The sequence below is a fragment of the Rhipicephalus sanguineus genome, chromosome 11 (genome assembly GCF_013339695.2).
Source record: "Rhipicephalus sanguineus isolate Rsan-2018 chromosome 11, BIME_Rsan_1.4, whole genome shotgun sequence".
Taxonomy (NCBI): Eukaryota; Metazoa; Arthropoda; class Arachnida; order Ixodida; family Ixodidae; genus Rhipicephalus; species Rhipicephalus sanguineus.
The window spans coordinates 145,295,064-145,307,657 of record NC_051186.1 but is presented as its reverse complement, the minus strand read 5'-3'; the positions used below and the strand labels follow the sequence as shown (position 1 = coordinate 145,307,657).

Sequence of the window (12,594 nt, the reverse complement as noted above, 5' to 3'; positions counted from 1 at the left end):
CTGTTATGCGTTTTGCAGTAATGGAAACAATTCTTCGGACAAGAAAAGCGGTACCCACTAAGACTACGAATAGTGGAGAGATGACTTCTAAGTAAACCGAAAGTCGAGCTAGTTGGTACAAATTCATGTTGCGAAGCTTTTTTAGCGCATAAAAAAGACAGGGACACAGAGGGAGGGAACAACACCAGCGCTAACTAACAACTGAAGGCTTTATTAGGCCAGAAGAAAACATATATACTCGGACTACGTCACCCGCGGCACATGCGCACGATCAACGGTGCAAACCAAGGCACTATCTCTCCATACCTATCGTTAACCCCTTTCCTTTAGGAGCGAAACTTCTTTGTTAGAAATCGTTACTGACGGTGACTGATGCAAGTTGATCCCCTGATGTGTATGTGATAAGCCTCTGCCAGTTCACGCGTGGTGCGATCACGGTGCTTAAATAAGGTGACCGTGTCAGAGAAGCGTGCTTCGCATCCACACTGCGCAGAATGCATTGCTAAGTGCGTGAGCGGCTTTCCTTTTAAAGACGAGAGGTGCTCCCTTAAACGTTGTTAAGGCAGCGCAGCGACCCGTCTGCCCCACATCATCCGTCCACAACTTAATGGAATGCAGTATACAAGGTTTGAGGCACATGCAACAAAGCTAACTTTGTGCTTGACGTTGCAAGTACGAGAGGCCCCTCTGTCTCCAGCGTCCAGCTTATTTCCAATCATGGAGCACATCTTGCCTAGTTTATTCTTGGCTGAGAGACCACATTCAGTCCATACCTAGGGCGGTCTTTTTTATACGGTGCGAAAGAGCATGCACGTAAGGATTACTGCCCATCTGGATCGTTCCACTTCTTGCTCACGTGGAAGGCCCCCTTTTATATGCTTTATCAGGCGCCTACAAACAGCCTGTAGCACAGACTCGGGGAAGCCGGCCTGTTTCAGCCGCAGTACCTGCTCTTTGAAGCTCTCTCGTACCAAATGATGGCACGACCTGGTAACAGCAGATTTTAGGCATGAGAGGCGTATCCCGTTTTTATAACCTTCGAATGAAAGGATTGAAAGCTTAACAGGGGGCTTGCTAGAGCCGAGGGGCATACTTAGAACATGTATGGTCAGCTGCAAAAAGCAGTGTAAGATCCAGAACTGTAGAGTGTAATTAATTGCTCTTCACAGGTGAAACTCAACCCCCCTGCCTTTTGCTTCGAATGCTCCTAAAATACCTGTGGAAGGTTCCATATGCACATTGGTCCCCAGTACCAAAAATCATCTACGTAGCGGAAGACCCTAGTGGCACTCCCTGCAAACTGGCAACAAGGTCACGGTCCATTCTGCTCAAAAATATATCGCTGAGAACGGGTGGCAACTTTGGACCCGATACAAACCCCCGATTTTGAACATACAGCTTGTCTCGAAAGGCCACGAAGGTGTGGTTCAGGTAAAGCCGAGTAGTTCCAGGAAAGGCCTCTACAGTAGATCCCAGCAGCCATTTCTAAAAACAACCTCATCGTTATCACTAGTGATGCAGTCTTTTACCCTCTTCATCAAAAGTTCATGCGGAAGAGAGTAAAACAAGTCTTCAATGTCAATGCTTATACCGGAGCAATTACTGCAGTCAACGGCAGATAGAAAGTCAGTTATTTCTGCAGAGTTACGCACGGAAAACGGATCAGGGATCGTCAGAGATTCAAGATGCTTTTGTAGGTAACTAGATACCGCCTTTTGCCACGTGCCCCGCTCAGAAACAATGGAGCGAAAGGGGGTCCCCGGCTTGTGCGTTTTGGCAGCAAAGACAGATGCAGTGTGGATTGGGTTTCTTTCTTGACTGCGGCGGCTAATCCTCCCAAATTCCACTGATTGCACTTCTCTAGCTGCCGTGCGTTTTTGCCTTTGTTGCAGTAGCTTGTACCTCCCTGAAGTTCTTACGAACGGCTGTCAACGCCTTCTCTGCAAACATAGACTGATCTAGAACCACAAAGTGGCCTTCCTTATCCGACTCTAGAAGACGTGCGCCTTTTGTTGCCAAAGGCGGAGGACAATGACGTAATGTGACCTCCTCCCTTTCTAGCGGGCCAGCCCTGATAACCGCATCAACACCTTCAGAGACAAAGCGATCCCTGTCCGCCTCCCCTACATATCGCGCCACATTCCGCGTAATGGCCAAAGATTCGACAGTGTTCAACGAAGTATCTAGGCAGAACTTTGGACCTAGTTTAGCACCTCTTTTCACGTTCACATCAAGGAAACATCTCCCAGCACCACAAGTTTTCCTTCTGCGGGCACAACTTTTTTAGGCACCGGCAGGGTAGGTCGGACATTGTTCCATGCTAGTTCCGTGAGTCTGTCTGCATGTGCAGTCCATTTTCGAAACAGTTCCACGTTTCAGCTTACCCGTAGTAGGGGACACACATGCCACTCTTAGGCAGTCTCTGAAGTGCCGTACTTGTGTCCTGCATTTCGCCTCGAACCATCTTGCACAGCCGACTCGTAGTGCGGTGGACGAAGGCTGGAGAAACCCGAACAGTCCTCGACAGCTCCTGAGGGCACCAGTCGCTTACTCCTGGTAAGGCGATGCCGTAACGCAAATCCAGCCTAGACCTCGCCTTGCACTCAAACAAGGCGATGACGGGGGCACAAGGCAGCGGGGATGAGGACACGTTCGAGGTTATGTAACTAGGACGGCAGAACTAGACGCCTTCCGCCAGAAGGCATAGGATAATATACTGATAGGTGTGGTTCCCTCCCTCTGCTGTTCCCTTGTCTTTTTTATGCAGCTAAAAGCTCCCTTCGCACACATGAACATTTCGTACCACACTAGCTCGACTTTCGGTTTTATCTTTCAGTATATTTCTAGTTCTGCGAGCTCTTTCTCCGTGTACATAACCTCGACGTGGTCTAATCCCGCTGCCTTGCCCCCGTCATCGCCTTGTTGTGAGGTGCAAGGCGAGGGTCTATGAGCTGGCACCTCAGGAAGCGACTGTGCCCTCCGGAGCTGCGAGGACCTGTTCGGGATTTCTCCCGCCTTCGTCCACGCATACCGAGGTCGGCTGTGCAAGATGGTTCGAGGCGAATGCAGGACACAAGTACGGCACTTCAGAGACTGCCTAAGAGTGGCCATGTAGTGTCCCCTACTACGGGTAAGCTGAACGTGGAACTGTTTCGAAATGGACTGCACATGCAGACAGACTCACGGAACTAGCATGGAACAATGTCCGACCTACCCTGCCTGTGCCTAAAAAAGTTGTGCCCGCAGAAGGAAAAACTGTGGTGCTGGGAGATGTTTCCTTGGGTGAACGTGAAAAAGAGGTCGCTAAAACTAGGTCCAAAGTTCTGCCTAGATACTTCGTTGAACACTGTCGAATCTTTGGCCATTACGCGGAATGTGGCGCGATATGTAGGGGAGGCGGACAGGGATCGCTTTGTCTCTGAAGGTGTTGATGCGGTTATCAGGGCTGGCCCGCTAGAAGGAGAGGAGTCACATTACGTTCATTGTCCTCCGCCTTGGCACAAAAGGCGCACGTCTTCTAGAGTCGGATAGGAAGGCCACTTTTGTGGTTCTAGATCAGTCTATGTTTGCAGAGAAGGCGTTGACAGCCGTTCGTAAGAACTTCAGGGAGGTACAGCTACTGCAACAAAGGCAAAAACGCACGTGCTAGAGAAGTGCAATCAGTGGAATTTGGGAGGATTAGCCGCCGCAGTCAAGAAAGAAACCCAATCCACACTGCATCTGTTCTTTGCTGCCAAAACGCACAAGCCGGGGACCCCCTTTCGCTCCATTGTTTCTGAGCGGGGCACGTGGCAAAGGCGTATCTAGTTACCTACAAAAGCATCTTGAATCTCTGACGATCCCTGATCCGTTTTCCGTGCGTAACTCTGCATGAAATAACTGACTTCCTATCTGCCGTTGGACTGCAGTAATTGCTCCGGTATAAGCATTGACATTGAAGACTTGTTTTACTCTCTTCCCGCATGAACTTTTGATGAAGAGGGTAAATAACTGCATCACTAGTGATAACGATGAGGTTGTTTTTAGAAATGGCTGTGGGATTACTGTAGAGGCTTCCTGGAACTACTCGGCTTTTACCTGAACCACACCTTCGTGGCCTTTCGAGACAAGCTGTATGTTCAAAAATCGGGGTTTGTATCGGGTCCAAAGTGCCCCCGGTCTCAGCGATATATTTTTGAGGCAGAATGGACCGTGACTTGTTGCCAGTTTTGCAGGGAGTTTGCCACTAGGGTCTTCCGCTACGTAGATGATTTTTGGTACTGGGGACCAATGTGCATATGGAAACCTTCACACAGGTTATTTTAGGAGCCATTCGAAGCAAAAGGCGGGGGGTTGAGTTTTCACCATGTGAAGAGCCAATTAATTACACTCTACAGTTTCTGGATCTTACACTGCTTTTTGCAGCTGACCATACATGTTTTAAGTATGCCCCTCGGTCTAGCAAGCCCCTGTTAGCTTTCAATCCTTTCATTCGAAGGTTATAAAAAACGGGATAGCCCTCTCATGCCTAAATCTGCTGTTACCAGGTCGGGCATCATTTGGTACGAGAGAGCTTCAAAGAGCAGGTACACTGCGGCTGAAACAGGCCGGCTTCCCCGAGTCTGTGCTACAGGCTGTTTGTAGGCGCCTGATAAAGCATATAAAAGGGGGCCTTCCACTGAGCAAGAAGTGGAACGATCCAGATGGGCAGTAATTCCTTACGTGCATGCTCTTTCGCACCGTATAAAAAAGACCGCCCATAGGTATGGACTGAATGTGGTCTTCTCAGCCAAGAATAACTAGGCAAGATGTGCTCCATGATTGGAAATAAGCTGGACGCTGGAGACAGAGGGGCCTCTCGTACTTGCAACGTCAAGCACAAAGTTAGCTTTGTTGCCTGTGCCTCAAACCTTGTATACTGCATTCCATTAAGTTGTGGACGGATGTATGTGGGGCAGACGGGTCGCTGCCTTAACATACGTTTAAGGGAGCACCTCTCGTCCTTAGAAGGAAAGCCGCTCACGCACTTAGCAATGCATTCTGCGCAGTGTGGATGCGAAAGCACGCTTCTCTGACACGGTCACCTTATTTAAGCACCGTGATCGCACCACGCGTGAAACTGGCAGAGGCTTAATCACATACACATCAGGGGATCAATCTTGCATCAGTCATCCGTCAGTAACGATTTCTAACAAAGAAGTTTCGCCTCCTAAAGGAAAGGGGTTAACGATAGGTATGGAGAGATAGTGCCTTGGTTTGCACGTTGATCGTGCGCATGTGCGCGGGTGACGTAGTCCGAGTATATATGTTCTCTTCTGGCCTATAAAGCCTTCAGTTGTTAGTAGCGCTGGTGTTGTTCCCTCCCTCTGTGTCCCTGTCTTTTTTATGCGCTAAAAGCTTCGCAACATGAGATGACTTCTCTACCGCGCGTCGGAGATGTTTCAGTCGTGATATATCCTGACTGCTCCTACTGAATATCGTCCGGTTCGGCCTCAAAGTGTGCGCGATGTAATTATTTTAAATGCGAAGCATTTCTTAGCGAACTTCTGCGACTTTGAGCGTACTATCTATCTAGCGGCCTATGACTTTTTGCTCTCCTGGCCGTTTCATTAATCGGATCAATACCGAAATTGGTGTGGCGTAACATGACCTTATCACAAACGTAAATAAAAGGTCATAACATGAAATCATGATATGCATGTCATGAACAGCATGATTTACATTCCACGGCCTTTGAACTCTTGCGGCCGTTCCGTTAATTTCATATATACCAAAATTGGTATGGCGTGACAAGAGCTCAGGACGAACATAATCACAGGTCCTAACGTGCAAATCATGACACCTAAGTCATGTGCAGCATGATTTACATGACATGGTCTCGGGGCGCTCGCGGCCATTTAAATGAATGGATATATACGAAAACTAGTATGACGAGACATTTCTGTATGAGGAAGGTAAGTGATAGGTGGTAACATGAAAATCAAGACATGCAAGTCATGTATGACATGATTTAGATGCCACGCTTATGGTGCGCTCGTGGCCGTTTCGCTAGATTGATATTCGCAATGCCCACGAACTATAGGTGGCGCGCCGTGCTTTTCAAGATGGCGCCAGGAGGAGGGTGAACCCGTTTGTTAGCATAGGAACAGATGGGACGTGCGGACGTACGGACCGTGCCACTTTCACCGGATGAAGTCACGAGCTGCGCTGAAATGGATATGAGACTAAAATACTTTCCCAAACCATGGAAAGTGCTAAGTACTCGCCACCTAATTATTTGCTGCGAAGTGAAAGGTTATATTTCAGCTCCGTTATCGTGCATAACGATGCTTTGCGAAATCCTGTGCGTGCTATATACATAACATGTATGAACTAGAATTGACGTATGAGCTGAACAGCACTCCGAGTAGTACGTACCGAGCCTGCTGACGGATTTGCCGCAGCAGTAGGCCGCCAGCGAGTAGCGCCATCGCTGCTGCGCGTGATGGCTTGCAAACATAAAAGTGTTCTGTGATAATACCCCGTCGTCATTACTTGCGCAGTCAGAAACGCGGAGTTACGTCTTCAACGGAACACAAGCATTTAACATGCCATTCAGTATCGCTTGTGTCACAGCCATGCTGAGACTCTAGCCGTGTGTACTTCACTCGCATGTTGCAGGTTCGATCAGCACGATCGAAACATGAATATCGAAAAGAACGCACACGTATGCTTTTCGCAACGTCGAAGAAGTTCGCCGAGAGGCGTGGATTGTGGCCGTGCCTGCACGTTCCATCGCTCTAACCATTTCGCTTCGCTGGTCGAGCTCGAGCGTGTTGGCGGCATACGGCGCTCCATAATATCCACAATATTTGTGATACATGCAATGCACAAGAGGAGCAATGCTTTTATTTTGATCTCGCTCGAGGATATTATACATTAAATACAATCAAAGTGACTTACGAGCGTGAAAGAACATTAGCGCTCGAGGGGACGTGAAGTGCAACTCGCTCCTCGTGAGTTAGCAGCTGGTGGTTCATCGTCGCTGTCACTCTCGGTGCTTTGACAGTCTTCTGCGTCCAGTGAAAAATCCTCGTCGTCAAGATGATTTCTTTCAACATCACTGCTGAAAGCAATCTGAAGAATTTCCTCCGCCGAACGACTTCGACCACTCCGCGTCACCACGTTTACAATTAGAGAGACGTCTGGGCGCGGAGAACGTTTTGCTCTCAGACCGGTCAACAAGCAAATCGCTTGCAGTGTGCTGCCACCTATCATCATCATCATCATCATCATCAGCCTGTCTACGCCCACTGCAGGGCAAAGGCCTCTCCCATGTTCCGCCAATCAACCCGGTCCTGTGCTTTCTGCTGCCACGTAATACCTGCAAACTTCTTAATCTCATCTACCCACCTAATTTTCTGTCTCCCCCTCACGCGTTTGCCATCTCTTGGAATCCAGTCAGTTACCCTTAATGACCACCGGTTATCCTGCCGACGTGCTACGTGCCCGACCCATATCCATTTCTTCTTCTTGATTTCAACTATGATGTCATTAACCCCCGTTTGTTCCCTGACCCACTCTGCTCTCTTCCTGTCTCCTAAGGTTACACCTATCATTTTCCTTTCCATCGCTCGCTGCGTCGTCCTCAATTTAAGTTGAACCCTCTTTGTAAGTCTCCGGTTTCTGCTCCGTAGGTAAGTACCGGTAAGATGCAGCTGTTATATACCTTCCTCTTGAGGGATAGTGGTAGATTACCATTCATGATTTGATAATGCTTGCCGAATGAGCTCCAACCCATCCTTATTCTTCTAGTTATTTCACTCTCATGGTTCGGCTCCGCGGTTACTACCTGTCCTAAGCCACCTATCAACAAACGTACAAAAACAAGCGGCGCAGCGGTGGCTATGAAACCCAACACACTGGCGAAGGACGGCGTGGATGGAAAGCGTTCGCTCCACGAAAGGCGTCGAGCAGACGCGTCCTCGAATGATTGAAACGTCGCTCGCACGATTCGTAACAGCGCTTTGCTGACAGAGGATAGAGGCCCTATTTTCATGTATCGCCAACTTGAGATCGCTCAGTTATACATGAGGCTGAGCACATCGCGAGCCCGCGCGACCTCCCTCCCGCGTACAGTGTTATGGGACTCATGCACTACAAGAAACACTGACCAATTATATATGCAAGTAAAACAGGGTGAGCTTCAACTGAATATGTCAGACGATAACATTTAACTTACCTACGTGGCTACAGAAAGCCTCGCGAAGCTGATAGTATGCGTACACTGTGGGCTAGCATTGAAAGCGCGAGTTGCCACGTATTTTCACGAAAACTTCGCGTCTCGCAAGAACGAATCAGATTTCTCGTGTCGCGGAGGGCCCGGTTTATTCACTGATGCAGGGAACATGCAAAGTCGTAGTGTTCCTTTCTTGCCAACGCGTTAACACTGAGGCTAGCACAGCCGAACAAGGGAGCGACTGCATAGTGCCGCCATTTTGTCGTCTACTAACCCTCCTCGAGAGGACGCTCCTGAATTCCGCTCGGTGGCGCGACAGTCTATGGGCATTGCGAATACACCAAAATTTGGCATTGCGCAATGTGACTGCATGAAGAACATGAAAAAGAGTTGGTAACATGAAAACCATGACATGTATGTCATGATTTACATGCCACGCTCATGATGCATTCGCGGCTGCTTCGCTACCTTGATATACACCAACATTAGTGTTGCGCGATGTGACTGTATGACGAACGTAAATGAGAGGTGGTAACAGAAAGTCAAGACATGCATGACATGTACGACATGATTTACGTGCCATGCTCATGGTGCGCTCGTCGCCGTTTCGCTAGATTGATATATACCAAAATTGGTATTGCGCGATGCCACTGTATGACGGACGTAAATAAGTGGTGGTAACAGAAAGTCAAGACATGCGTGACATCTACGACATGATTTACATACCATGCTCATGGCGCACTCGTGGCCGTTTCGCTAGATTTATCTACACTAAAACTGGTATTGCGCCACGTTACTGTATGACGAACCTAAATGAGAGATGGTAACAGAAAGTCATGACATGCAAATCATGTACAACACGGTTGACATGCCGCGCTCATGGTGCGCTGGCGGCCGTTTCGCAAGATTGATATACTCCAAAATTGGTATTGCGTGACGCGACTGTATGACGAACGTAAATGAGAGGTGGTAACAGAAAGTCATGACATGCATGACAAGTACGACATGATTTACCCACCATGCTCATGGCGCACTCGTTGCCGTTGCGCTAGATTGATATACTCCAAAATTGGTATTGCGTGACGTGATTGTCTGACGAACGTAAATGAGAGGTGGTAACATAAAAATGAAACCTGCTATTCATGTACGACATGATTTACATGTCACGCTCATGGTGCATTCGCGGCCATTTCGCTCGTTAGATAAACACCAAGATTGGTATTCTGTGACGCGACTTATGACGAACGTAAATGAGAGGTGGTAACATAAAAATCATGACATTCTAGTCATGTATGACATTATATACATGCCACGCTCATGGTGCATTCGCGGCCATTTCGCTCTTTAGATAAACACCAAGATTGGTATTGCGTGACGCGACATATGACGAACGTAAATGAGAGGTGGTAACATAAAAATCATGACGTGCAAGTCATGTATGACATTATATACATGCCACGCTCATGGTGCATTCGCGGCCATTTCGCTCGTTAGATAAACACCAATATTGGTATTGCGTGACGCGACTTATGACGAACGTAAATGAGAGGTGGTAACATAAAAATCATGACATGCAAGTCATGTCTGACATTATATACATGCCACGCTCGTTGTGCATTCGCGGACCATTTCGCTCGTTAGATAAACAACAAGACTGGTATTTCTTGACGCGACTTTGACGAACGTAAATGAGAGGTGGTAACATAAAAATCATGACATGCAAGGACATGTATGACATTATATACATGCCACGCTCATGGTGCATTCGCGGCATTTCGCTCGTTAGATAAATACCAAGATTGGTATTGCGTGACGCGACTTATGACGAACGTAATGAGAGGTGGTAACATAAAAATCATGATATGCAAGCCATGGACGACATTATGTACATGCCACGCTCATGGTGCATTCGCGGCCGTTTCGCTACCTTGACCATACACCAAAATTGGTATTGCGCGATGTGACTGTATAACTAACGTAAGTGACCGGTGGTACATGAAAACCATGATCTGCATGTTATGGATGGCATGATTTACATGACATACCATGGTGTACTCGCGACTATTTCGCTTGTTGATATACACCAAAATTGCTATTGCGCGATGTGACTGTATGACGAGCATAAATGACAGGTTTTAACATGCAAATCATGTTATGCATATCATGTACGGTATGATTTACATAACACTGTCATGTTGCGCTTCCGGCCTTTTTGTTTCCTGGATATACACCAAAATTGGTGTGGAATGACACGAGTGCGTGATGAACATAAATGACAGGTCATGTATATTGTATATGTATATGGTAATTGTATATATCTGAATATACGTTTCATTGGCATGATATATACCATATTAGCATGCATGCGTGCTTGGCAAACATGCGATATATGGTGAGCTAGATGTCATGGCATGAATGATTTCATTTGGCTCAAAGAGAAACAATGCGATGTATGCAGCTCTTTGCTGGCTGCTTCGCATTACTTCGATTCCCACAGTGCGTGGGATCTGCCGGAATTTTTTTTCATTGTAAATACTATAGGGATAACTACCCAGTTCTTTAAAGCAATGATGGCACAATTTGCTGCTGGGAGTTCGAAGAGAGCCATGTGGTGTTTTCCGAGTAACTGCGATGTCTAGAATAAAAAGAATAAATAGTTTCTAAGAAGGGAGAATAACACTTACAGCGACACACACCGATCGGTATCGGCGGCATTCACACGCGAGGCGCAGATGCCCAAATTTACGCCGAACGTTCTACGCTATCCGATATCGACTTCTCCTTCGTACTGGTTCTTACTTAAAATGTTATGTTCTTGTTCCTCTGTTACATAGATATACCTTTTTTATAACGTGCTTATATAAAGTTCGTTTCATTTTGTAGCCTGCCAATGCAACCATGGGCACCCCTTGGAAGGTGGTCTCTCCTCCATTACCGCTCGAGAACGGCCAGTGTTATATAGGGGGATTTCCCGAAAACTGCAACGGATTTCACTCAGCTGCCGCGCGCCGTTCAGCCGCATGCAGCAGAGGGTTAGAAGCGTGTATTCTCGAAGTTCACAAAAACATTATTAAATACGAAGCATTTCTTAGCGAACTTCTGCTACTTTGAGCGTATCTATCTATCTATCTATCTATCTATCTATCTATCTATCTATCTATCTATCTATCTATCTATCTATCTATCTATCTATCTATCTATCTATCTAGCCGCCTACGACTTTGTGCTCTCCTGGTCGCTTGGTTAATCGGATGTACACCAAAATTGGTATGGCGTAACGTGACTGTATGACGAACATAAATGACAAGTCATAATATTAAAATCATGACACGCATGTCATGTACAGCATGATTTACATGTCACGCTCATAATGCGCTGGCGGCCGTTTCGCTAACTTGATGTACACCAAAATTTTATCGCGCGACGTGACTGTGTGACGAACACAAATAACAGGTGGTAACATGAAAACCGTGACATGCATGTTATGCACAGCATGACTTACGTGCCACGCTCATGGGGCGCTGGCGGCCGTATCGCTAGCTTGATCTATCCCGAAATTTGTATTGCGCGACGTGACTGTATGACGAACATAAAAACTCGAGTTAACATAAAAGTCATGACGCGCATGTTATGTACAGTATGACTTACGGGCCACTCTCATGGGACGCTGGCGGCCGTTTCGCTAGCTTGATCTAACCCGAAATTGGTATTGCGCGACGTGACTGTGTAACGAACATAAAAACTCGAGTTAACATGAAAGTCATGACGCGCATGTTATGTACAGCATGACTTACGGGCCACTCTCATGGGACGCTGGCGGCCGTTTCGCTAGCTTGATCTAACCCGAAATTGGTATTGCGCGACGTGACTGTGTAACGAACATAAAAATACGAGTTAACAGGAAAATGATGACACGCATGCCATGTACAGCACGACTTACGTGCCACGCACATGGGGCGCTGGCGGCCGTTTCGCTAGCTTGATATACCCCGAAATTGCTATTGCGCGACGTTACTGTGTGACTAACATAAATAATAGGAGTTAACATGAAAACCATGACACGCATTTTCCTCAGTGACATACAAGACGATGTATGCAGCTCTTTGCTGGCTGCTTCGCATTACATCGATTCCCACAATGCGTGGGATCTGCCGGCTTTTTTTCTAATACAGGAGCCTATTACAACAGTATCGAATCAGGCAGCCTTTATTACGTTTGCTTGATGGATGCTGGATTGTGTATACCATTATGTCAATTGTTTGCAGACTATATAATGGCGGCGTGACCTCGCCAAAAAGTAAAATCCACTGCTTTGTGTAATGTCCACCTGAGCCATATTGTTGATGCTCCTACACCTACAGTAAAACGACGAGAACCAAATTTCACATGTTTACGAA

At 47.0% G+C, this 12,594-nt stretch overlaps 1 protein-coding gene across 1 annotated transcript in view; it reads right to left on the bottom strand.

The window, feature by feature from the left end:
• The window catches only part of LOC119375474 (ras-related protein Rab-1A-like), an 8,162-nt gene extending 7,434 nt beyond the window's left edge, over nucleotides 1-728 (bottom strand). The window contains exon 1 of the mRNA XM_049411274.1: nucleotides 654-728. Coding sequence (XP_049267231.1) covers nucleotides 654-728 — 75 coding nt within the window. The remainder of the gene's footprint in view (nucleotides 1-653) is intronic.
• Between the last annotated feature and the right edge of the window lie 11,866 nt (nucleotides 729-12,594).